General features: G+C 32.1%; 2 protein-coding genes across 3 annotated transcripts; both read right to left on the bottom strand.

Moving 5' to 3' along the window:
* Nucleotides 1-817: 817 nt before the first annotated feature.
* Nucleotides 818-26,588, bottom strand: LOC130641296 (cilia- and flagella-associated protein 70-like). Of its 2 annotated transcripts, none has more exons than XM_057448034.1 (31): nt 26,464-26,588; nt 25,630-25,819; nt 25,309-25,407; nt 24,879-24,961; nt 23,801-23,865; nt 23,368-23,479; nt 23,143-23,196; nt 22,727-22,797; nt 21,571-21,625; nt 21,207-21,301; nt 19,963-20,308; nt 19,534-19,596; nt 19,246-19,337; nt 18,791-18,851; nt 18,648-18,709; nt 18,524-18,568; nt 17,979-18,045; nt 17,541-17,672; nt 17,296-17,379; nt 8,788-8,829; nt 8,209-8,289; nt 7,872-7,924; nt 7,307-7,422; nt 6,975-7,085; nt 6,613-6,788; nt 5,620-5,772; nt 4,535-4,699; nt 4,096-4,185; nt 3,018-3,119; nt 2,295-2,342; nt 818-1,188 (listed from the first exon to the last, which is right to left on the bottom strand). In XM_057448034.1, the coding sequence occupies exons 1-31, from the start codon at nt 26,533-26,535 to the stop codon at nt 1,108-1,110; spliced, it is 3,066 nt and encodes a 1,021-aa protein (XP_057304017.1). In that variant the 5' UTR covers nt 26,536-26,588; the 3' UTR covers nt 818-1,107. The 2 variants fall into 2 exon arrangements, with proteins under 2 accessions (XP_057304017.1, XP_057304018.1); XM_057448035.1 differs by having other exon boundaries at nt 6,613-6,782.
* LOC130641306 (olfactory receptor 14I1-like) lies at nt 10,053-14,579 on the bottom strand. The gene has a single exon (XM_057448048.1). It carries the CDS (start codon nt 14,355-14,357, stop codon nt 13,530-13,532), a length of 828 nt encoding a protein of 275 aa, XP_057304031.1. The 5' UTR covers nt 14,358-14,579; the 3' UTR covers nt 10,053-13,529.
* Nucleotides 26,589-26,741: the final 153 nt, after the last annotated feature.

Here is a 26,741-nt window from a genome sequence, read left to right as displayed (position 1 = left end):
TTCCGAATTAAGATTTGACAGTGCAATTTTAGTGAGGGCAAGCGTATTACTTTATAGAAATAACCCGAAAAACTCCCGGATACCCATTACTTAGCTAGATAACAGTCCTATTATTTAAGACTCGTAAACCAAAACAACATAGCGTCTTTCTCTAACTACTGCAACTACTTATAACTGGCATCAATTTTAAATGACTTAAGCAAATTATTTTGCTTTCGTTTCTTATGAAACTATTTTTTTTTTTTGGAAAATAGCAGTAGCTAATATGCGGAAATTATACATATTATACAGAATATTTTTCGTCAATATTTCCTGTTACATCATCTTCAGAACCATAACGTTTCGGTACGGAAGGTTTCTGTACAAGAGTCCCTGAAAACGTGCCCTCCAATTTAATTTTTTTTTATCTTATTTGTACACCTTGACTGCGCTTGGAAACCATTGCTTAATATGCAAATAAGAAATGAAAAAAAAGCTTACCAACTCATAAAAAGTCTAGCGGACAATCGATTTTTCCATGGTAATAGGTGATAGGTGCAAGAAGGATTGTGGTATTGGTGCCTTTTCTTCTACTAATTACTAAAATTACTCGTGACATTTTAGGTAGGCAGCTGTGACTGACTACGTTATAAGCATTTGCTTTAATAGCAGAAAATCAAGACAGTGCATTACAATTTTGAATAGAGCGTTCTGTCGATTGGGATAGATATTATTTTTTCCGATACATTTTGCTTTGCAACAATCTGTGTGGTCTTTGATTCTTATGCAACACACCTCTGCATTTGTTCGACATAACATAGCGAAAAAATACTACAGATAAAGTTTAAATTAATTTTAGGAGAATATATCACACTTAAAAATATATATTAATTTGAATAACTTAGCTATATGGAAATATGTACACGCACCAAAATTCAACAAATATATAGAAAAATATATCGCTATAAAACTGTTTTAATTGTGAAACCTCGGGAACATGAGAAAATCATCAACTTCTCGAAATAAACAAAATAAAGGAACAATTTCTCAGTCTACTAAAAGTATTCTTCCACCACGTCACCATTTTGGATGAAACATACCCAATCCTTCTATCAATCCATCAATCCGTCAAAGAACGCAAGTATCAAAGCCAGTTTCAGTCATCGTTTCTTTTAACTCATTGATCAGTACTTCATCGTAAACACCAAGCTATAACGAAATATATAATACACTAATGACATTTCTTAGCTTCATAGGCATTTAGCATTTCGAAAAATTCTTTAACAATCGCTGTTATGCATTAAAAAAACTAGTCGTAAATATTTCCAGCATTGTTATTTTGTGCATTCTTGCCCGCCTGTTAGCATGAAGTAATGAAATTTACTTGGACGGGGGTTATCACTATAGGAGCGAGTTTAATGCATTTTGCGATTTAATAACACCCTGGTTTCTTAAAATAGCGGAAAGAGCACAGGAATGTAAGTTACCAACCTAAACGGATAGACAAAATACTGGTATTAACATGGACACTAAAGTTTTTTTTAAAATTAATATTTTTTTAATAATCTGTAATACTCTCAACCACATTTTTGGGATGTGGAGTTTTTACTAAGGAGGAGGAGATGGGATGTGGTTTTATTTTTAAATTAGTAGTAGGTAGTTGGGAAACGTGTTAACAAATTGCAGTGGCTGGATTTATATCCTCGGGTCTTAAATAAATAGGTACGGAAGGGCTATTTTTCTATTTTTTACTCAAATTGTGTTATAAGACCTCCTGCGAACATTATACCTTTTACTTGCGTTCCTTAGAATGATTTTAAAGACTTATTAAGACATACGCATTTCAATTTCCTTCACTCCCCAATTATACTAAACATTCCTCCCCATCTGAATACTTCAGAGTGGTTTTTAATAAGAGAGGAAGAAAGTTTTATTTTAAAAAAGGTGTGTGGTAATATATTGAAATGGAAAGTAAAATTTTCCCAAATTTGGTTTTGTTAACTAAAACCAAGAAAGAGGATTTGTGCATTTTAATATTTTTTTTAATATTTAATATATTTTGCATTTTATTCAGATTTCCATGTTTGTATTTTTTAAACATTTTGGAAACCCGTTTTCCTTAAAAACTTAATGCCAGGTCGAATAGATTTAGACATCATTAAACAGATCGATCGATCCACTAGCAACAACTAAATTTATACCAAATCTATTGGCATTGAATCACGTGGTCTTCAGAAAAAAGTTTTGACGGCCACAGTAGAAAACCGGTTCGGCAAAAAAACCCAAGTTAAACCGTACTACATATGTACACATACCTTGATGGAATACTTGTAACAATGTTCGGCTTCTAAATGTCGTCTTTTCTGTGAAGAAAAATCAATTCTAAGTAAATCTCTTAAATCACAGGCAATTGTATCTGTGCTTTTATACACCAAAATACTAAGCATATTCTTAATATTAACTTGTATCTTTGCAGTACAAAGTACAAAGTGGACAACAATACCGAGCGTAGCCATGATAGTGTCCGGTCTACCTATTAGTATCATATAATGAATAATGCAAACACTATTTATACAAAACCAAAACTATTTTCATTACATAACATATACTCCAAAACAAATATATATTGGAAATCGAACTTGCGCTGAAACCGATACAACATTCTGATATGGATGTGTTAAAGGATAAATTGAGACCTAACTTTATAGGAAAATATTTCGTACCCTAAACTTGTCGTTTTGAATTTTTTCGTTGGAAAATTTCGAACTTCGCGATATGTATTTTTGCGAAATACTGCATTTGCATATTTTTGCAGGATTAAATTTCGCGATTTAGGCTAAAAGACCTAAATTTTCAAAAATATCTTAGGTACGACAGCTGTACCATTTGCATTTATTAAGAATCATTTAAGGTTTAAAATAAAATCTTAATGAGAAAGAATGAAAAAAGGAATAAGAATCAGTCATAAGAGTGAGAAATCAAATCAAATCATAACCAATTTTAATGTACATCTAGTGCTACTGAAATGTACCCCTTACCTTGAGACATACCAGCGCCAAGTAAGCCCAAACATCAGGATTCTTATTGTCCAGGATATTAGCTTCATTGAGTGCCTGCTCAGCGCTATCTAATTCGTTTAACTGAAAAATTAAACATATAGTTTTTATTTTCAAAGATTAAGGATGTACGAAACACCCAAATCGTTGTTTTTAAATGTTGTTATTTTTATATCATTGGAGATCCTACAATTCATAAAATATTTATTTTGAATGAAATATAAAAATATTTAACAAGAAAAAGGGAAAATATAAAACCAAAAACATTAGTTTCAAAAATTATTTTCAATCAAATATAATTTGTTGACAAACTCGAAATCTCGATATCGCAAAAAAATTTTTTGCTTGATAACCTCACGTTTTTGGCTAAAAGGTATAGACATTTATGAATATGGAGACAAAACTAAAATGGTAATATTCTGGGTATACTGAGCTCTCAAACGGTGTCTACTTTTTCTTAAAAATGAATTGTTAAAATTTTATCACAGGGATAAAAAGTACAACGGAGAAGTACGAAAAGCAACTTTGGTATATAAATTCGGAACTAAACGTTAAAAAGCAAAATACCGTTTTAGTACTGAAGTAGAGTATATTTGAATGGTGTGATTTTTATGCTATCAGCTTAAATGTACCTTTTAGTACGTCGTCCCAATTTATAATTTTTTGACAAAAATATACTTTTATAGCGCAATTTGAGAAATAGACAGTATTTTTAGCATGGAAAATGTGTTTAATTTCTCTATATCTTTCCATTTTTGTTCCCTACAATTATCTCAGCCTACGTGTGTCTACGCTTTTAAAGGAAGAAATTTGGCAATAAAATCACAAGGCCCCGATAATAGGTACTGGACTAAGAGAATAGGAAAAAAAAGACAACTAACGAAGCACTAACCAAAAGTCAATTTTCGGTTTTACAAGAATTTTTATTGTAAATAAAAAAATAATTTAAAAGCATTAAGTTTTGAAATAAATACACAACTTCTGTCTGTTGTTGATAGCCTTTTCTGTTACATTAACGTTTAATTAAAATTATCGCTTTTACTCAAGTAAATAATCGTACCCGATAGCATGATATTCCTGTTCCAAGCCACGTGACACAGGATGGCGACGACTTGCAAACTTTTAAGTATGCAGTTTTTGCTTTTATATACTAAAACAACAATGCAGGTAAAAATTTCCATCAGTTATTTGTAAAATGCGAAAAGTTAAGCAACTAAATTTTTGTGTTGCTTATAAAAAAAAAGGTGCCACACATTTAAAACATAATATCCTGAGTTCGCTGTTAAAAATGACTCTGATACTTGCCAACTTGTCTCAATATTTTGTCAGGCGTTAGAAGTCTGAAACACTTAAGATAACTTTTTTTGAGTATACAAGCGGACCGACAGTAGACCAACAACCCCAACATATGAAGGACAGCATGAAGGTTTCGTTCCAGGACACACCGTCAATGCAAAAAGACATTATATAGGTTATATTAATGTTGGCACATTACTAACATTCTTCTCCTTCTCCAGATAGATATTCGCTAATCTAATGTACACAGCATGCATATCTGGAGCATCCTCAGTATAAGCCATGCATCTTTCATAGCATTCCTTTGCAGCAGTGAAATCACCAGTTATATAATACACGTGTCCTTTTAATGACCAGACTTTTGGGTTCTGAAAGAGAGATGGAAATATACTGTGATAATATGTAATGTTAAGGGTATTTCTTTAGTAAAAATCCTTTGAATCAATAGTTAATGAAGACAGTTACTCATAGATGCATAAGTCAGGAACAGAAATACGTTAAAATGAAACAGCTACCTCCTCCGTTATATGCACTAGACACTTCCTAAATATGTATTTACTTCGACGTTCCGCAAAAATATAGTATCAAAAATTTTCACTCAGACACTTGTCTGAGTCTAATCAGCTACAACAAATTACTGAATTTTACCAAAACTTAACGTGTACTTGAAGCTGAAGAATAACATGAGAAGTGGAGATTTAGGAAGACTTGTGACAACATGTCACCAAAACTGGACCTCCAGAAGCTGAATTGAGTGAAAAAGCTAATTAAAAGGGGGGGATGGATAGTTCTTCCTGTTTTTCGTGATGCGCGTCACGGTAAATAAAAGGGGTGGGTAGTATTCGATTTCAAATTTGATGAATATTTTTAAATATTTATTTGCGATAGAAACGTTTTAGTTTTTATTTTCCCGAATTTTTCCGTAATGTAGATCGTACTTTAGTGTCAATTCGAACGTTTACTACAACACTCAAAATATGTTTTCGAATAAAAAGACAAATTTAGCATTACGAAATTATTAAACAGCCCCAAATCCACATTTAAAAAAAAAGACGAATAAATTATTAAGAATTTTGCGCTAATATTTTCGCATATTTTTCAATTTCTGTATATCTTTTAATTTCTAAAAATTAAGAAAAAAAGTTTTTTACTGTCTGCCTTTTTTAGAAATGAAGGAAGCTTTTAACCATTATTATTTTTTTGCAGTTGTAGCCTGAAAAGCTTAAACTAAAATACTTGAAAATTACTGTAGCAGGCGTAGAGATTCTTGGATCAAATAAAAACACACCTCATGTCGCAACACTAGTGCTTGCTCAAAATCATGTAAAGCAGATGTGTGTTGCTTCTGCTGCATGTGAAGTTGTCCAAGAAGTTCATAGTACAACACGTTTGTTATTTCTTTCTGCGAAGTAAGCTCGTGAGCTAGAGCTCTTTCGGCCATCTAAAAAGAAAAAGAAGAATGTACTTGACTGTAAAACAAAAACACACGTGATTCTAAACTGCAAAAATATAGACGTTAGTGAAGTTTAGCTAATTAACTAAACTGGTGAGAACCATTTAGTTTCTAATATCGTACACATTTATTTTATCTATACATCTAATAAATTCTCATATTCGTACAAATTTTGTGCAATTTTCGCGCAAGTTGAAAATACCCTCAAAATAAAACATAAAAATAGAAAAATTGAAGAGTAACTTCTGTACCTGAAAACCTAACGATTTTTGTTGGAGTAATGACAGTGAAATAATAGAACTATCAATTAATATACCAGAGTTTATTATCAGGCGTAAAACCGGCAAAAACAACTTAATCGGTTATAAAATATTAGTTAATGTTCGCTTTGGACATTACGAACTGCTACATAATACACACAACTGACTGCAGGTCAATCACAATATTCATAAAAAATACATCGTTGCAAGATTTTGAACTAATTTTTCAGCAACAAAAGAGTAAAAAGCAAAAAAAAATTTACACACACAAGCGCGCATGTAGAATTTTTTGATATAACCATCTTCCAACAAGAGAGAAACCTACTTACTGCATGCTAGAATTAAAAAAGGTGAAATAAAAGCATCGGTTGCGGAAGCTTTATAATCAATGCATATAAAAATCTCAAAGTTCACCCCCTTCTCGTAACATTAGAATTCGCTTTTGTACTCAAAGTCACTGAAATTCAAGGTCAAATACTTCACTTAATTAGTGACACGCTACACATGGCGTTGGGCGTCGGGGGCGTGCCAATGGCGTAAAAGAAATCGGAGTAAGATGTAAACAAACCTGAACGACATGCATGTCCAGAAGAAAATGCGCAGTTTGTAGAAAAATTGTCTCACGGATTAAGCCATCCTCTTTCTTCTTGATACATTCCGTAATGTGCATACCACTAAGTTTGTCTGTAAGTTCACTATCTACCGCCGTTACTGTATCTGCATCTTCATCGACAGGAGCTAAAACTAAGAACATTTAGAGCAGTGTAAATCAACCTTTATATCACACCTTTTTTTTCTGCGTGAGGATTAATTTGCTTTTTTCTACGACACTTACTATTAACAACTTAGCCAACGTGATTTCCGTTTTTTTTGTTCATAACTTAATACATCTTATTATTCGGCAAAAACAACAAAATGAAAACAGCTTACTTTTTTTTTCTTCTTTTTCTTCATCTTCTTCTTTAGCACACAGAAGTTTGTTTGCTTCTTTAAAAGCTCTTTCCGCCATGATAGTGTTATCCACGCCAGAGTAGTATAAACCTAAAGATTAAATTAGAATAAATTAGAATAAATTAAAATAAATTAGAATAATTAGGCACAGAAATTTTTTAAGGCATTGAGCTCAAGATCAGCTGGGGGATATAGGTTGCTGGAGCATAAAAGCAAATTAATTAAAAAAATGGAAATACTTATTATGGAAATAAAAATTCCTTAAATACCACATTTTACTTATTATCAATAGAGAAAAAATCTTAGCATACCTAACAATGCCCATGGCAGCACACAGTCAGGATACATGTAGGTGACAGCGTCCAACAACTCTTCTGCTATCTCGTATTCTTCGTGCAAAAGACACATCTGAGCATTTAACAGAAGCCTGCAACAAGAAAAGATGAAAGCTTAACGTAAGGACAAGCAAGAGAATGTGGTATATAGTAAAAATATATCTTTTGGTGAAAAGCACTTTTTTAGCCACAAACAAAAGCAGTAACTGAGCCATAGTATTTCAAAATTATATTAGAGATGGAAAACTCGTAACCACTAAGTGGTAATTATTCGCGCAAGTAGAAACTTCACATTGGTGTTTTAAATGAGAAAACGCGGTTTGTTTTATGAAATTTAACTTTTTATGGTGAACCCTTTCACATCGCAGAAATGTTAGACGTGTGTCCAGAGTGAGACACAAAGTTAATTCGACACTTTTAATCTGCAGAATGTCACGATTTTCAAACACAGTCAATTTATAGAGGTAATTCATGGATCATTTTCACAACATAAAAGTAATTTTCTACTGACGTAACAAAACACAAAATTAAACACACTAACCCTTTCATGTGAGATTGATTAATTGCTACGACTTCTCTGATGCATTCTTCAGCCTGAAAATAGTTTCAGAGAGTTTAGGAGGACGCACTGTAATTGTCTAAACTTTTTTTATAAGAAGTTGTATGTTGAACGGGCAGGATATGTAAGCTGCATATCCTTAAAGATGCTTTTAGTCGCTAATTCTTTGATTTCACAGAAGAGCGGTCGCGCAATATAACCATTCTTTAAATGACCTAAGAAAGTTCACTTAAGTCGTGAGATGTCTTTAACACATCTTTTAATACCACATTTGTATGGTTAATTGAGACAAAACAAATTTAAATAAGTAACGGCATACTTTTTGTGTATCTTCAATACTCAAACAAAACACTCCATAATCCAACCAGCATTCCACATCACCTTTGTATCGAGCAATGCGCTATAACAGGGGAAAAACTATTTAATCCCATCCATTTCGTAAGCTTTTTGTAAATTTTGCCAATATTTTATTTGTCATATATATTTATATTTATTTGTCGTACTATATTGTACTAAGGACAAAGATTGACCTAACAGATATTTTTTGTATTAGAGTGAAGTGAAGGCTTGAGATAGATTTCCATTTTAAAAATCTTGTACACGTTTTCACCTATTTTCAACAAGATAAAAAAACCCTAATCTTCAAGGGAATTCAATTTTCCTAGCTTTAATAAAATTCAAAAAAAATCAAATTAAATTCGCCGAAAAAAACTTTTAAAACACTTCGTAAGATCTAATATTATATGATATGTCTATATTTGGAGGCTATTATTTTAAAGATAAAATATTTTATCTTTAAAATAGTTCTTTTTTTTCTTTTTAAGTAGCATGAACATTCGCTGATAAGGTTATAATCTCTTCAAAGTACGTAAACCATAAAATAATTAGTACCTCTTACCTCTTGGTAATATTTCGCTGCAAGATCGTACCTAAATGTTACCTACAGAGATAAAAAGACAATGAAATAGTAAAGATCTTAAACGACGACAAAAACAACGAAGGTGACGACGACAACAAAGACGGCAACAACGACAACAACAACAATAACGTAGTTTCCAATAAAGCCCTTAATTGCAACCGTTGCAGAGACTGGAAAAATTGCATCTTCTACAATATTTGTTGTGCAGCATCTCGTGCGTTTTAAACAAAGTCGTAACGATCAGTTTTGTACATCTGTTGCTAAACAGTTCTTCTTTTAATGAAAATCAAGCTTGACAAAAACCAAGGAACAAAGAAGAGTTCATGCACAGACCTTATATAGCATTTTCTTGATTTAAGTTTTTTTTAACACTAATTAAGGTTGTTTCCATTAACATGAAAATTGTGGAACAATTGTTCAAACAATCACCGTTATTACTTTAATAAAAAACACATGTAGCGACACAAAAAATGTTGCACAAAAATAAGAACTTTAATTGGAATAGACCTTAAGACCTAAAAATCATTTCGTTGAACTTTTCGTCAACTTCTATATTTCTTTAAAAACAAGTTGTGCAAAACCAAAACAAAACAACAACAAAAAAAAATAGAAAAAAATTACATTATGGCTGATACAATAAGTGGCGCATTTACTTTGCGATTTATAAAAATTGATTGAGGGAAAGTGTTTGCAGAGCTAATACACTTGTTTTATCGCCATTGCCGTGACTTTTACAACATTTAGGGTTTCGCATGAATTAGCTATGACGTCAACGAGCTGTTCTTAGAATGCTGGCAATAAAAAACGAAAGATAAAAATAACTAGTTAGCTACACAATAAATACACCAAAATAAAAAATGGTGATACAGCTGGTCTTTTCTTTACTTGGTAAATCGGAACCGTTATGGAAAAAAAGATCTGTTGATATTTTTGATAACTTCTATTTATTATACATTCTATTTAATATAGATTTAAACTAAAAATATTATGCAAACAGTGCGAAATTTGTCCGTGACATCTTAGGTGAAGCATTGAAAGCTGCTTGGTGAGATAAAGGATTTGGTCAAAAGAAGAATAAAAAAAGAATATCTGTTATTGGGAAAGCAAGAAAAAAGTATTAAGAAAAGAACTTTATGTATTTCATTTTACTGCTGAAAATAGAAGGTAACAAATGGAACAATCATAGAAATAAAACAGATCGCATTCAGATATCTTCGTCTGCTGTTTCAGTTTTGAGGTGAAGAATTGAAATTAAAATGATATATAACATCTTATATACTATAGCTTTCTTTCTTCACGCAAACACCATCTTGGTTCATCTGACTGGCATTTACACCATCGTAAAAACACGACGGCATTGGAAAAATCAACACCTCATTCTATTAAACCTATCGGTAGTGTCAATCACTTTCTGCTTGATCCAACTGCCCCGCACCGTTTACACCTATCAGATACCAATCACAGCGCGCAATGAACCTGATAGGAAACTACCAATACACTACAACCGAACTAATACGGCTATCATATCAATTCAACTGGAATATATCCTCACCATCGTTATTCAAACCGTTGATAGGTTAATAGCAGTTACCAGGCCGCTGACGTACCATTGTTTTTACACCACACGAAAATGCTGCAACACTATATACCTCTCCTGGTTGTGCAGTGTACTGGTACTGATCGCAACGCTGTCAACATACACGCAGTGGAAGAGTATGGTTGCAGGAATGATGCTTATTGCCGTACTTATGTTGACCTATTTCTTTGTAGTGGTTTCTTACATAAAGATGTTCTCCTGTTTAAAGGGAAGGAACACCAGATGGTCAAGCGAAGTAAAACACACATTGAGGGTACCATTATTAATCATCCTCGTTTACACGATATTTTACATTGCACCGAGCACTGTGTACATTTTTATTGTTTGCAAATTAAAAGCATACTACCTCAATGGTATTTACGTGCCGGTTCTAACTATTGGAGTAATGTTGGATGGCATCATGTATATATTATATCAAGGAGAATTAAAGTCCATGATACAACGAACGTACAGAAAATATTCGAGCAGAGTGAGCTCAATGGCGTAGGAACGTACTGCTAGAATTATTTAGTATTTTAGACATGTGCGCAGGTTAAATGTGTAAAATATAAACAATATGGATAAAATCATACGTTAAATGATAGAAAAACCTCATCCTTGTGCATGTTAATACCTAACATATAATCTATATCATAATAAACGTAAAATGTCTGTCATGCAAAATGGTAACCGCAGTAGCCAGACACACGAAATACGGTTAATAAAGGACGACGAACCTGTGGATTTATCCACGGATTACTGACTAAAAAATATATATATATATATATAAATAATGCAACTCTTCTTACAGATAAAAAAAGGTTAATGACACTTTTAGGGTCTTTTTATTTGACTGTATTTTTCGCTATATCGCATACGCTCAGGAGCATTTGTCTTACCGCATGTACACTACACAAATCTAAAATTTTGTCAACGCGAGCATGCGCTAAAAAAATACTTATGAGTTTTTGCAAAGCGAAAAATTTAGTCAAACGGAAACAGCCTTCAGAAGTGAAATATAATTCTTTATTATTTGTTTATCTTAGTTAAATGATGCCATATCCTTCTTAAGGATAGTTTCCACTGCTACAATATATTGTATACAATTAACTGTACGAAATTGTATATTCTCGTACAAGATTTTGTGCAAATAAAATCACGATGTATAATATATTGTGACATCTGATGTCACATGTTTTTTTTCTTTTAGGTCAAATCAATTTGATTTGAAACTAGCAGCTTCCTATTAAACCAATTACAAAAGAAACGAATATCTTTTGTTTTCTGTACATTTAAGAATTATCGAAACTAAAGTGTAAACTATTTATATCCTTCTTGTATATAATTGTACATCATTGTACACTAGCTACTACAACAAATTGTACAAAAACATTACATTGCATGGATAGTAGTGTATATAATTCCGTGTTAAATGTATAACTAATAATTAAAACAGTTTTTATTTAATGTGATTTTTTTATATATTTAGCTAAAATAATCATTTTAAATTATAACTTCTTTTGACGTTTTTCTTTCGACTTGCGGCTGCAGTTTAAAGATACGCAGGGCATAATTTTCCAACATGTGCATTTGTTCGAACAAGGTTCTAGTTTTAAAATATCATTTTCTTGGCCGTGCTGATTAAAAAGGTGTGAAAACACAAAAACACTGGTACGCAGATACCCAATTTTTTAATTTTGTTTTTACTTCTGATCCTATTTTTAATTTCTAACGCACGCTGCCTTCTATTTGTTCCCACCCTGCCGTTATACACCTAAAAAATTAAGCAATGGTGTTAGGGGTTTATTCAGCCTTTTACGGTAAAAAATCCAATTTTTGTATCTACATATGTCGAGTAAAAGAGGTAAGAACAAGACTTTACTTAATAGTTAATTTATACACAAAAATTGTCGTTCGCCCAATCGACGTATCCAATCACCAATTTCCTACCTACAAAAAAGTCCTCCGGACAAAGACAACTATCTTTCAGAGGCGAGGTTTTTTTTTATTATTATGACCAGCGGCGGGCGTGTGATTCACCTTCTCAAAGTATTACAAATCTTACCACCTGAGCATAATACAGGTGTACTCTGCAGGCAGAGATTTACATTCAGGTACATACTTGTCAAGTTTTCTTATAAGGGAATTCATTTTTGCGGGAATTATTTATCACGAAAATTAAGATTTGCTGATTTTTTGTTATTTTCGCGAGAATTATTTTCGGCAAAATTATTAGCAAACTCGCTATTCGCGAAAATTAATTCTCGCGAAATTTAAAGTTTTTTATAGTTCATAGCTACTATTTTCTTTCTTTTGAATTTCTAATCATTGTATCCAATAGTTAAGTTAACTTCCGGCAGTTTGAATTTTATAAAGCTCTTAAAAAACGGTATAAATTAGAGAGAAAAATCACCAGCGAAATTTAATTCTCGCGAAATATTAGGACTTGCTAATTTCGTAAAAAATATTTTTCTTGAAGAAGTTCTTCGCGAAAGTTTATTTTTTGCAAAAAAGTCTTCGCAAAAATTAATCAACTTAAACGAAATATGTCTGATGGCCGAAAAAGCGTTTATCGATAGTTTTGCCAGCTAGCATTTGTATCACCGGTATGTCGGTATGTTGATAGATTGATAAAAAAACACCTAATGTGACAACATGACGTATATTGTCTTAAAAATAAAATAAAATACAGAACCAAGCTGTGAAAGTTTGTTACATAAAAGAAGTTTAAATAATTAAAGCAAACATTATTTAACAGTTTTGGTTAACATAACGACAAATCTTTCTGTTTTGCATTTAGGAAAAAAAACAACAACTGAATTTTGATGGAAATAATTTTTGTTAAAATAAATTAAAGTCAAAGCAAATGGACCTCGTCATCGCTTTCAAATATGCCGCGCAGGTTAATTCCAACGCGTTCAGGTCACCTTTATAAACAAACGTTGCCTAAAACAAGTTCGTGGAAAGGTAGTAAGAGGGGTGTGATAAAGAGAGGGGGGAGCGTGATGGAAGAAGAAGGTGATATTATATATTATATTTTTACACTTTGCTTAAAATTAAAATAAAAATATAGATACTTTATCTGATGTTCTTGCTTAAAAATTCAATTTATTTTCAGTGATTCGTCTTAATAGATTAGCATTACTTATGGAATGTGAAAAAGGTCCATGCATCGATTCAATTTGTAGCACAAGTAGTTCCTCGTCTTAACAGGAAACAGCACGTACACAACTCCATCCAACAGAATGCCCAACGACGTCGTTAACAAAGTAGTGCCGGCTAGTATTAAATACGACAGTTTCCTGTGAAACAACAACAACACCAAACTAGGCACGACGTAAAACACCATCATAACGACAACAATGACGAACGGCACCACGACCTGTTTGCTTTTTCGTTTGTATGTTTTCTCCGAAGCAACCTTGACGTTACTTCTGCGTATGCTCTGAAATATTTTGCCGTAAGTGATGGCGATAAATATAAGTAATATTGAAACGAAGCACGTCGTCGCGTAATAGCCGTAAATTTGAACCTGTCGATTCTGTATAGCTGTGAATATCACCAAAATTACCAAGCATAATATCCACGTTGCGAGCATACACCGATGACAGGTGGCAGGGGAGTATAAAGCTCGATATTTTAACGGGTGAAGGATCGCAATAAGTCTGTCGATACTGAGAAAAAACAGTAAAATCACGTAACATACTCCCGCACTTAAAAACATGCCGTTCGTAACTTCGTAAAGTTGCGCTGTCTTCAACTGCTCCTTGTGGTGCACGTATACATAAATTCCTCGAAACAAAAGCATCGCACACGAGATGAGAGAAAATACCGAAAAGTTCTTCATGATTATATTCTGGTTAGTGTGACCAGCCTTGATGGAAAAGAGAATCCAGAGCCCAATAATGTGTGCTATGACAGCAAGAATTGCCACAGCGATGCCGAAAATATACAAACATGTTATCGCAACCATACTCAATCCAAATCTACGTGCTATCTTTTATTAATATTCTTAACCTACATAAAATAGTTCTAAAAATGATTTCTGTTTACGGCGTGTGAACTAATCTACAAGTTTTTCCAAGTCAATACACAAGGTCAATACATAGAGGAAGAAATCTTAAACAGATGAAAAGCACATATATAAACCAATTAAACGTTACACGCAAATTGCTGATTGCGTATTTTTTTGAAAAAGTTTCACTTCCTTTTCAACTTAAAATAGCTTTTCGAGGAGAATGTGTTTTGTAGTAAGAGAAATACAATAACGTTTGCAAATACAGCTCTTTAAATATACTTAAAATAAAAGAGAAAATTGATAATACTAAAAATTTCCTGCAGGCTAAAATCGGAAACGAGAATTTTAAACTCCGACCCATTTTGTGATATCATATAAAACAAAACAAATATAATAAATTGAGACAGTTATAATTGCATTAATTTAATTTTTGGTTAAAAACCGATATTTTTTGGTTAAAAACCGATATTTTTTGGTTAAAAACTGATATTTTTTGGTTAAAAACTGATATGATTTGGTTAAAAACTGATATGATAACTGATTTGGTTAAAAACTGATAGCAAAAATGATCAGTTTTTTAACCAAAAATGGTTAAAAAACTGATCATTTTTGCTTCAAAACCGATCATTTTTGGTCAAACACTGATAATTTTTGGTCAAAACGGAACATGTTCAGTATGTTTTGCTTGTTCAAATTGTAATAATTTTGTTGAAAATAGAACAATTTTATTTTTTTACCCAAATCTGGTCAAAACGAGGCGAGCCTGTCTATTTCTGTCCAACTTCACATCGCATCAAAAGTTTAACGGTAAAAGCTTTAGTGTTAGTACAGCTTTAATTTCTGTGCAGCAATCGATTTTAAATGTGAGGCAATCGAGTCAAATGACCGTTTCGTCAATCTCCAGTAGCCAAGCAAATTTCTTTTTCTCTCCCTCTCTCTCTTCTCCTTCTCTTTCCCTCTCTCTTAACCTTTCTCTTTTCCTCTCTCTTAACCTTTGTCTCTACAACATGTGATGAACTATTCACCCATTCAAAGTTCTCTGAAAGTCATAAGCAAAAGGCACAACCATAGTAATATCTTTCTTCCCCCTCCATAAACAAAAAAATAATAATAAAAAAAATTGTTTTTTTGTAATATTATTAACTATAAAATATTCCTCATGAGCGTACCATATCACACACGACATTTAAAAACAAATGGCAAGCAGTAATATTCACTACTAAAGTGAGAGAAAACTATAAATTTACAAAACAACGATCATTAGCACTTGCTTTATTGCAGCACTAATATCACTTCTCTCTCAACTGTGACCATATCGCTTAGTAATCCACTAGATTTGAGTAAAAAATTTGTTAAGAGATAAGTTTTTTAAAAAATGGTAATTTATGTTATTGTTGTTTTTTATTTCAGTTTGAAATCAATTATATATAAACAGTGAAAAATGTATCCTTGATGAATAAAAAATTATTTGTGATGTTCATTGTAACATTCGTTTATTTTTTGTGGCATAATCCCACGCACCCCCCACGCTTGATTGATGCAAGAGCCAATAATATATTCCTTCGTATATTGCACTGATTATTGTTAAAGAAAGCCAGATATAAGTATCACGCGGTCTAAAGTACTGGAAAAATAAAGCGCTCTCGAGAGGGCAGAATAATTCCACACTCCGTTGTTAATTTTGTTTGTTTTTTTGCCAAATACCAACAACTCAATTATTCAACTTCAATACATTTTTAATTTACACTTTCTGTTGATTCGTCAATCCAGAGCAGAAAAACATAATCATTACATGACTTGGTTCGATATTGATAATTATTATTTCCTTCTATTTTGATATTTACAAAAAAGTTCTGAAAGTCCTTATACACAAATCTATCTTCACACAAATTCTTAACCTTCAAGTACAAATTTCTATAAGCACTGCATATATTAGGCGCTTTCCTTGAGTGAGCCCCCTTTGTATTGTCAAACAAGCACTTATACGATGGAATAGTGCTTTTTCAGGAGGAGGGCGCTCATTTGGGAATTGTTGAATTAAAAACATTCAAAGTCCAAAAGATTAACAAAGAGCTCCAAGCGTTCTTCGAAATAAATGAAGTATGCAGTTTTTTATTAAGAAATGTAGAATATTTGACAGATTTTGTGTACATCCTTTTCCAGAGTTTGAGTTATCAAAGGGTGTAGAATAAGGAAACGGAATAATGACTCGAATAGTCGAGTTGTAGAGGTTTGACTTATCGAATGGTATTTATGTTAGAAAGTTATTTTTAAAGATTCCAGGGGAATTCAAAAACGAATGGAGTTGCTAGAATTTTAAGTTATTGAGCGATGCTTATGAGAAGGTATTCAAGGAAATTCAAGAACAGTTCGAGTTTTCGAGGTTCGAGTTTTCGAGGTTCAAATTATCAGGATTACGCTGTATCTTTACAATAAATGAGGTTTTTTAACCATAAAATTGTTTCCTTTACACTAAAAAGCAATCATTATTACAAAAATCCATAGTATCTGTCAGTGTATGACGTGACTAAAGATCTATTAAAAAGTTTCTTAACAACGGTAATGTTTATAGACCTTCGAAAGTAACTTAACGCACTGCATACGCTAATGAAACTGGAATAATCCATAAAAGATCAATCGGACGTAAGGTAGAAAAAAATCATGATTTTACTGACTGGACTGCAAATCAATAAGAGAATGTTCGTATGCAAAACATTCTTATTATCCACGAAATGGCTAGTTCCGAATTTGAATATATCCTAGCGCTCTTTAAGAACAATTATTTACCTGATCTTTAACATTTCTGATAATTCAACAGCGACCCACATTAAAAAAACACAACAACAACACAACAAAAAAACAAACAACAACAACAACAACACCATTAACAAACCTCAGCCTCTTTTGCAAAATGTTTCAACATCTTCGAATCAGTAATTGGTGGTGGTATCTCAGTCATCTCTTCGGTTGATAAGTACTAACACAGGGAAAAATAACAATACATAAATAAAAATATAATTTTCCTAGCCCTATACATCCATAAAACACATTTGAGCTTCAATTCAGCGTAATATAACTGAAGTTAATTGTTAAATACTACAGCATGCCAGAAATTTTCATGCCAGAAGTCAACCATACCTTATTAAGTCCCAGATTCATGTGATCAAGCAGAAATATGTAAAGTTTGCTTATAAACGCTTGAAGTTCTTCTTGATTGTCAAAGTTAGTTGTATACATGAACTTCTCCCGCACTATTTTAACAACAAAGTACTAAGAAAGAAAAAACAGTGACTATATATAAATTAAGACCAGGTTTAGTAGGGTCAGTGTGTCCACGACGTGAAAAATACACGAATTCCTACATTTGATCAGATTTCAAATAAACAAAACAATCTAGCAGAATAAAATAGTCAAATGAAGTCAAGTCTAAAGTTCAGCTGTGGTAGCCACACATGTGACTACCACACACGAAAACATAAAAAAATGAACCATTTTCCTAAATTTTCATTGCCCTTGTCCCCCTAAGTTAATCAGAAATTAAAAAAAAACTATTTTTAATAAAAAAGTTAAACAAACCTTCACACGTTCTTTGAAAGCGTAATATTTTCCAGAGGTATTCAGTTCATATAAAAAAACTCGTTTCCTAAAAATACCATAATAAAAATTTACGTTCAGCTAACTCAAACTATGCCTCTAAACATAGAGATATAGAGATATATTTTTTATAATACCTCTATGCTCTTAACTTCTTAATTTAATTTCAAAGTTACTTGGCAAACACCTATCATAGATTAACAAAGATAGCATCCTAATCGTATATTTTAATCAATTGTTGGTTAACTTTAACGAAGTTCTTAGTGTTTTAGGTTTATAAATGTATTTTTTTAAAACATAAACAGTTTATCACATATGCTGTTATTGATCTATAAATTAATCCAAAAATTAAAATTTTCGTCTTTCTAACATTGTATTTTTCCACTCTTCCAAACATGAAAAAGGTTTAGTCCACAGGAATCAACTATGTTTAGTATTCTTTAGAGGAATTTTTTTTACAAATGCATAACAACCTCATTACCAAAAGATGCCACTAAGACACTAACAATAAAGTAATTCAAGCTAACCTCTCTTCCTGATCATTTGGAGAAAAGTCAGCACCAAACATAGATCTGAAAAAACAATATCATCTTTTATTAAACCGAAAGTGAAAATTACGTGCACCAAATAAATAAAAAACAAAACAAATACCTGAATTCTTCTAACAAAATATTCGCAAGATGTGCGATTTCCTGTTCAAAATCGTCGACAACCTGAAAAAGAGATAAGCACAAAATAACAAAAATATTTTGTTGTACTTTTCCAAACACATAATCCACAAAGATGTGCAATACCTTTTTGCTTCCTCCCTCTTTTTTGGGAAAGGGTGATCGAGGTGGAATTAATTCAGCAACTCTATTAAAAAAACATATTTAAAAAAATTTTTAAAACGTTATAACCAGGATAATTTTACAGTTGAAGTGAATAAAAAGCATCTTTTCTATGACTTATATGTTTTATCCATGTTATTTTTACTTGTGCGAACATTAATACACGTGAAGTAACTTTATACTGCTATCGCGCGAAAAATGATACCCGCAAATTAGATTCTTTTCCCTTGCGCGAAAATTAATACGCGTAAAATTTAATGCGTAAAATTTAGTATGTAAAATAACGTGAAATACCTTTATACGGTTATCGCGCGAAAATTAATACCTGCGAATTAGATTTTTTTTCCCTTGCGCGAAAATTAAAACGCGTAAAATTTAGTCAGTAAAATAAGATCAGTATCTCTAGATGAGGCGCTAACCTGGCCGTAATTGATTCCAATTCTCGTTTCTTTACTAAAGGTTTCTCTAACTCTAATTCAAGAATGACATAAGTACGTGATTCTGTATATTGCTAAAAAATAAATTTAAATAAATGAAATTACTATGTCCATAATAGTAATGGCATCTGTAGTAATAATCAATGATAATGCAAGCTTTTGAGGAAATATATAATACAGGCGTTGGGTTATATAATCACAAATGAACAAAATGTTTTACTATAGATCATACTACTCCAGAAGCATTTATCTACCAAACAAAGAACCAACCTGACTTTCCAGAACATCATGTCCATCACCATCAATATCTGATTTGATCATACCAATAGATTGCTAATGAAAAAAAAACAGCATCAGTGGTAATGACACAGAGTATACGTTTATAAAGAGTGACCTATTTAATCTGTTCAACCATCATAATAGGTAAAGTAAACAATTACTACTTCGAATTATATATTACTTGGCAAATTAACTGGAAAATTTAGTCATATTAATGATTATTCATTCGGTATGATGAGTACAAACATGGCATACATCTCCTGTTCAAAATGAAAAAATTCAAAAAGGAAGATGAACATTAAAGTAACCCGAGTGGTTAATATTTGAAAACCACATGAATGCAGCAATTCGAATATCAGAATCTTCGTAGAAAAATATATAATTTTAGCAGCAACAATGCATAAATATTTTGACACAAACCTTTACTTTAGCTTCGCCTTTTCCTGTTTTGTTTGATTTGTTTGATTGTCCAATTGAGCTGCTGCTTCTAATCACACCAATTATTGTCTTTACCACCTCTTCATCTATAACACCTTTACGCTGAAGCTTTTCCTCTGCGTCCACCTCACTGTAAGGGTGTACAAGATATGCCCCACGTATTTTACTGACACCAGGATAAAGAAGTGGTGCCAGATCAACATATGCAATTCCATGGTAGCTAGATTGTTGTTCCTCTTCTTTCCCTTTGCCTTTTACATTGGTAGGTTGTACTGTTCTGATAATCTCTAGTGGCCAGTATCGATGGTGGGCAATTTTCTGTTGTAAACTAGGAGATTATTTTAACACAACAATATTGCATCCAAAACCGAAAACTTTACTGGGTAATGTTTGAGCAGAAAAATGTAGCTGGAATGTCCTAGGACACTCTTTCTCGAATTGAAAATTTTGCAAAATAGGAATATTTTGAAACTAATACACTTTTTTTCTTTATAAAGCAACATCTTAAGCTACATGAGGCTGAGGCTGAAATCCTTTAAAAATTAAAGCGACCTGTAAGTAACAGCCAGCCTGGAAGAAATACAAGTTTATTTCACAGAAAAAAAAACAATTTCGGTTGGCACACCAACCTAACTAAACAACTATACATGCAAATTTGGTCTTGCTTTGTGGATAGTCAGCATTACAACAACTTAAAAAACATCAAGTCTCAGCTAAATTTTGGTGTTGTTAAAAAAAAGAGAAAAGCATACAGATAATAATACGAGAAACAAAAAACCATACTACACTATTTTTTTATATAATCAAGAAAAAAAAGACGATCACAGAGACAGTAATCACAAAACTTAGAATTGCATGCAGTTTAATGGACTTAGAGTCAACAAGAATATTTATACTGGAAAATAATAGTCCACCATCTATACTAACTACACAGAAATTGATTTTTGTAAAAAATAATTTCAGAGGGCAGGATAGAATACTATCAGGCAAAAAAAAGGTCCCAGATGTCTGTGGTTTTAATAAAAGTGTGACATTAATTTTTAAACAAATTCAAGATCAATTTAAAGACACCTGACCAACTCCAAAAATATCAGCATGTAATTTTCACATGAACACAAAATCCGGAAACTCTTCACTTCTGAACAAACCTACACAAACATTTGCGCAATAAAGGCATAAAAAAGTACAGATACGTGGCTTTATATCTAATCTAAAAAGTTCCATACCATTCTGTGGAAGATGAACTTAAAAAACATCTCCGTTCTGAATTCCAAGTAATATGTGGCTTTTGATTTTCTGCTTCAACACGAAACTCCATGTCCTAATATGAGTGAATACAATGTAATACTATACTTATATTTTCATTATCTCAAAATAAATTTCAGATTTTTCATTCTGCTATTCACTACAGGAAAACTGGTTTTCCTGGCAACTTAAAAAATATCAGTTGTAAAAACTGTACTATAAACAAAGAGGTTTGTAGTTCCCTGCCATAAGGTAGAAGACCACGCTATATCTCTTCAAAATAAATCGTTCGGTTCATCGCATCAAAGTGACCAGATATTTCACAAACTACAAAACTATACTCGCCTCTCTGTTTCGAAGATCACCATCTTCATCTTCATAAGCACTGTGATGAATTTCTCTACATTAAAAAATACATCATGTATTACTATAAATTGGGAACATCAGTGAAAATTCAAAAAGTGCATTTATTTTTTTTTATTATTATTTTTTTTTTTGGTTGAAAGGTGAAAATCACAGGCTTACAATAAAATTTCAGAGTTAATTGAGTTAAATAAAATAGATGTTTTTGAACAGCAGTTGCATTTACAAAAATATGAGATTATCAAGCATATACACATCTTTATGTACACCACCACAAAGGGGAAGCCTAAAGATGTCCCATATTGCATTTTAAAAAAAAAATCTCTAAATTATTGAATTACATAGTTGTGAAATATTAAGGACTTACATTTTGATACATATATATATTTTCACAATTTTGATTATATTTTTTGCAAGTGAATGTAGAAAATCAATTCAGTTTTGCAAAAACATAATTATACAGTAAGTAAGTAACGGGAAGTCTAACGTCCTAGGGGATTCCATCCTAACGGTTGGCTATTCCTCCCCTTCGACTGTAACTATGTTACATTACCGCCAGAAATACGTATAGCATTGCTCTAACTTGCTTGCCTGCCACACAAGTCGGTTAGCGGTTAGTAGATGGCACCAAATGGACTGACAACACTGCATTTAATGTGCGCCGGAGTGGGGACTAGAACCTGAAACCTTATGATTACAAGTCGAATGTGCTACCACCACATCATCTCCGCTACAAGACACTACACATGCAAAACGTCATATAAATTACAGAAACTTAAGTCGTAGGTGAACTGTCATAAAATACTAAGTCTAGAATTGTTTGAAAAACCATCCAAAACATCTTGCAATTGACTTACATACTGTTTTGAAATCATAGAAAGCTAGTATAAAATATTACTCTAGTCTTAAATAAAGGGCATCTACCGTTAGATCAACAACATTTTTTATAATGATGTCATCATTATTTCATTGATTTTATTGTTTTGACAAAACTCCACCATAACCATAACTATATATTAAGGAAGCAAACAGGAAAAGGCTTACTCTTGTAATGATCCTGAACAGTTGTAAGCTTAGGTAACTTTTAGCTCAAAGACAGACAGCAAGCGTTATTAAATTATTATCGTGATAAACTTACGTGTTTGGTATGTAGAGACAAGATCCTGATGCATTCGGTACACATGACCACTTCCTCTGGCCTGACATTTCCTAAAATGAAAGAAACATAACAGTGGCTCAGTGAAAATAATTCTGTGACCAAGTAAACAAGCACTCTAAGGCAATCAGTAAGGTGGTAATACTCAAGTCCAGTACTAAATAAAGTCTGGTACGCAATACTCATCGTTCCTTGGAAAGTCAATGAACCTATTTAATTCATTATGCAGGCTCAAAGCTTAATACTTTGATTTAGATGTAAATCAGATAAGCTTTATTAGTAGTAGCAATGAATAGTTTCTAATAGATAACTACAGTTTTTAACCAACTTTTTATTCAAAATAAAAACTAACTATCAAACTGAAATTTATGATAAGTAAAAAAATCTAAAACACTAACCTTTTCTCCTGCAGCTCTGTACAAACCACTTGGAACAAGCACCATTGCTTCTTTCTGCAAGAAATCAAACAAGATTCTAAATTTATGTGAACATACTGTTTATACAAAATACTGTCGATAAACAGTCATTTTTATGTTTTGACAATAATCCTAATAATAATAAAAAAAATTAATTGCCAAAAATCACTGACTGGCAAAATTGGAAAAACTGTTACAAAAGCTTACTTCGGCAGTTATCGGTACAGGCATGCATGCTGCGTACATATATTGACTACCATTCAAATTCCAAGCTTCAGGTAGAGAAAATGCACTTTCTATGCAAACTGTTAACAGGTTACTAAAATAATTAAAAATAAAATTGCAATCAAGAACTCTTTTTTTATATCTTTTTTTTATTTATTTAATTTGAATTAGTGAAAACGTAACTTAAAATCACAAGAATTAAGGATGTGAAAGAAATTTCGTTTCTGCATTAGCTGATGTAAAATATATAAATATTTTGGACTTATACCCCACCAAAAGAGTTTGACACATGCATGTTGCCTAAAAACATAGGAGAGCCTTGAGAGTTTTTACAAAACATCAGGAAATGTTTTAGATTCTATAGGATTTTATTTTTTGGGGAGTTTTAGGAAGAGTTAGAAACTTGTTTACTTACCAAGAGCTCAACTGTTCAGGAGTCATCAATGGGTTTGCAGTTGATATTGAAATTTCAACTTCAGGCTAGTTATAAAAAATATAAGAAAATAACAGAAAAAAAATAGTTTACTTTTTCTAACAGCGTTATAAATACTTTTTAACAGAGTAATTAATACCATGCTAAAAGATAAAAAAACGGCATGGATTTTTAGGGTTAAACAACAGGTCTGCTAAGGAGTTGATACACAGGTCAGCAACTAGCTACAGTAGACATCAAGAAAGAATTCAAGACATTTGTTCGAATTGCAAATATTTGAATAAAAAGTTTTCGAATTAGAGGAATAAAATTAAAATCTATATTATAATACCCGTATACGCTTGTCCGTCCTTCTGTCTGTCACGCAAAATGGTAGCTTAGGTGTGCAGGTAGCGAGACGGACGCAATGCGGTGTAAAAAGCACAGGCGAACCCGTGGATTTTTTCATGGGCTAACGACTATCCTTACAATTACTATTAAGATTTTGGCAGCTAATTCCTGACTAATTTTTAAGCACCTGTTACACATAGCTCTGGATAAAATTAACCTTATACATGTATAAGTTTTCAACCTGGGGTTACCCCAATTTTGCTCTGTGCGAAATTTCACCCCTAGGCTAGTTGATAATTACAATGTTAACATGTATCTCACCCCAGGATGAAATTAATTTTGAACTGAAATATTCTTATTGCACGATTTTTTTTCATTCTTTTCATAGCACAGTTAAACATACAATAACATTAATAATGGTGATATAGTACAACAACAACAAATTATTCAACTTAATCCCACTCACAGATTTATGTTGCAAAAAAAAATTGTAATCACATGACTATTTTTTTCTTTATGCCCTAGGTGAAATGTTTTTACAGTTACTCCTGGGTAAGTTTTACATGTAACCCAAATTTTGTTTACCCAGGAGCAAATTTTAGCTCTGGGATTTCACCCCGACTAGTGTAACAGGCTTCCTTACAGATCAAAATCTTAGAACGAATTAGTAAAATTAGGATAAAGAAGTCTCTTGTGGTTATGAAGCAAATGTTTCTAAAATGCTACTTACAAGAACTTGTTCACTACTTTCATTAGGAGCAACAGTCGCGCTTACAGGATGGATGTATTCTATAACACTGTAACTAAGATCACCTGAAACAAATTGGATTTTTGCATTACACACCAACAACATTGATTATGGATGGTATTTATATATTATTATTTACAACTTTCACCCAGGTAAAGTCTAGGAAACTTAAAGATTAACAAAACATTCAACATGCAGGCCAGAAGTTAGTTTTATGTCAGCACTAAAGGAATACTAATTTGAGATTTCAAGTTTGCAGCGTAAATTTGTGGAAATTTAAAACCTTTTTCCAAACCGAAGAAAGGCTGATTATTGTCCATGAAACCTAATTTTTCATGAATAAAGTAAAAGCATAAAAGACATTAGAAAATAGCTAGCAACATAGTCCTGAAGAAAAAGAAATTTTATTTACCTCTGATTAATGGCAACAGATCGATGCAACATTGTCCTAAAACATTTGATTTTTCTTCTTTCGATTTTTTATCCTTCGGTAAAATCTCGCTAAATGTCACTAAAAGAAATAAAAAAAAATCATGCCAAGAGAGATATTTTAATTTTTAACATTTTTCTTAAAAGCAAATCAGCATAGTTTGCCTATTTATCCCCCAGTGAAGTCATCTGTAACATTAATGTTAACATATCAGTTTTAACGCTGACATCTTAACACCAAAAAAACGATAATGCCAATATGTTTTAAACTTTGTGTAGTGTAAACAAGGCTTAAGCAACATACCCACAACAGGTGTCTGTGTTAGCTCATCCAAAACCAATGGTTCACTTGCAACAACTTCCAACGTTGAAGTAAAATCAAAAACAGCATATTCGTTATCAGGTTTCACTTCAACTTTTGATGACTCTCCCAAGCCTGTACTCCCAAATTCGACTTTTGCAACAACCACAAATTGAGGTCCCTTACTGCCTCGCTACAAAAGACAACAAGAATACACTTAGAATAAAAAATTAAGAGTTCACATAGCATTGTCCATACAACGGAAGTTTACCCGGAAGTATTCCTAGGATATTCTAGTGCAGAAAAACAAAAATTATCAAAAGTCACAAATTTTTTATGCTTTTTGTATTGTTTTACAATTACTTAGCATTTTACTTACTTTGGTTATAGTCTCGCACCAAGAAGCGTTTTCAAATCTCAACCTACACGTGTTTCTAACAAACATTTCCTCGTAAAGTATTGAAAAATTTAATAAAAGCCCTCAAAAAAAGGTGATCGTGTTTCTCCATGGATTCGAATATAAAAAAGGTAAACAATGTCTTCAATTCTATTTTTAGATAGAGACAGTGAAAAAGACAACTTTATTGCAGAAAATATCTGTAAATTCATTTGTGATAAATTTTGACAAAGGTATAGCTGTAGATATTTCCTGCTTTATTTGATCAACACCCAGTCTCTATTTTATACTCATCTCTAATAAATGTACTTTTAAAATGTTGAAAATTACAGCATTTACAATGTCCAGAGTTTCATTGCTTATACAATGAAAATAAACAAAAATAAAAATAAAAATTGGCAATGTAATAAAGCATGAAAAGAATCAGAAGGTTGACATACCAATCCTTTGCTTCTGATGACCTTTATTTCAATTTCATCTTTAACTGTGGCATCATCTTCTGCGGTCTTCATTTTTATTGTATCTATTTTCTTACATTTCTATACTAAGTGAAAATATATAAAAAATGTAAACGTAATTTTATAAAGATTTAAAAAAATACGCAACTTTTAATAATCATAACAATGACAGAAGAGAAAGTCAGAAAGACTTAGTGTGTGCAAAATAAACATGAAATCCTTTTTAGTTTGAATAGTTAGGATCAAGATTTAAAGACAAA

This window comes from Hydractinia symbiolongicarpus, chromosome 4 (genome assembly GCF_029227915.1).
Source record: "Hydractinia symbiolongicarpus strain clone_291-10 chromosome 4, HSymV2.1, whole genome shotgun sequence".
NCBI classification, from domain to species: domain Eukaryota; kingdom Metazoa; phylum Cnidaria; class Hydrozoa; order Anthoathecata; family Hydractiniidae; genus Hydractinia; species Hydractinia symbiolongicarpus.
The sequence above is the reverse complement of the archived record's forward strand: the minus strand, read 5'-3'. Positions and strand labels throughout refer to the sequence as shown.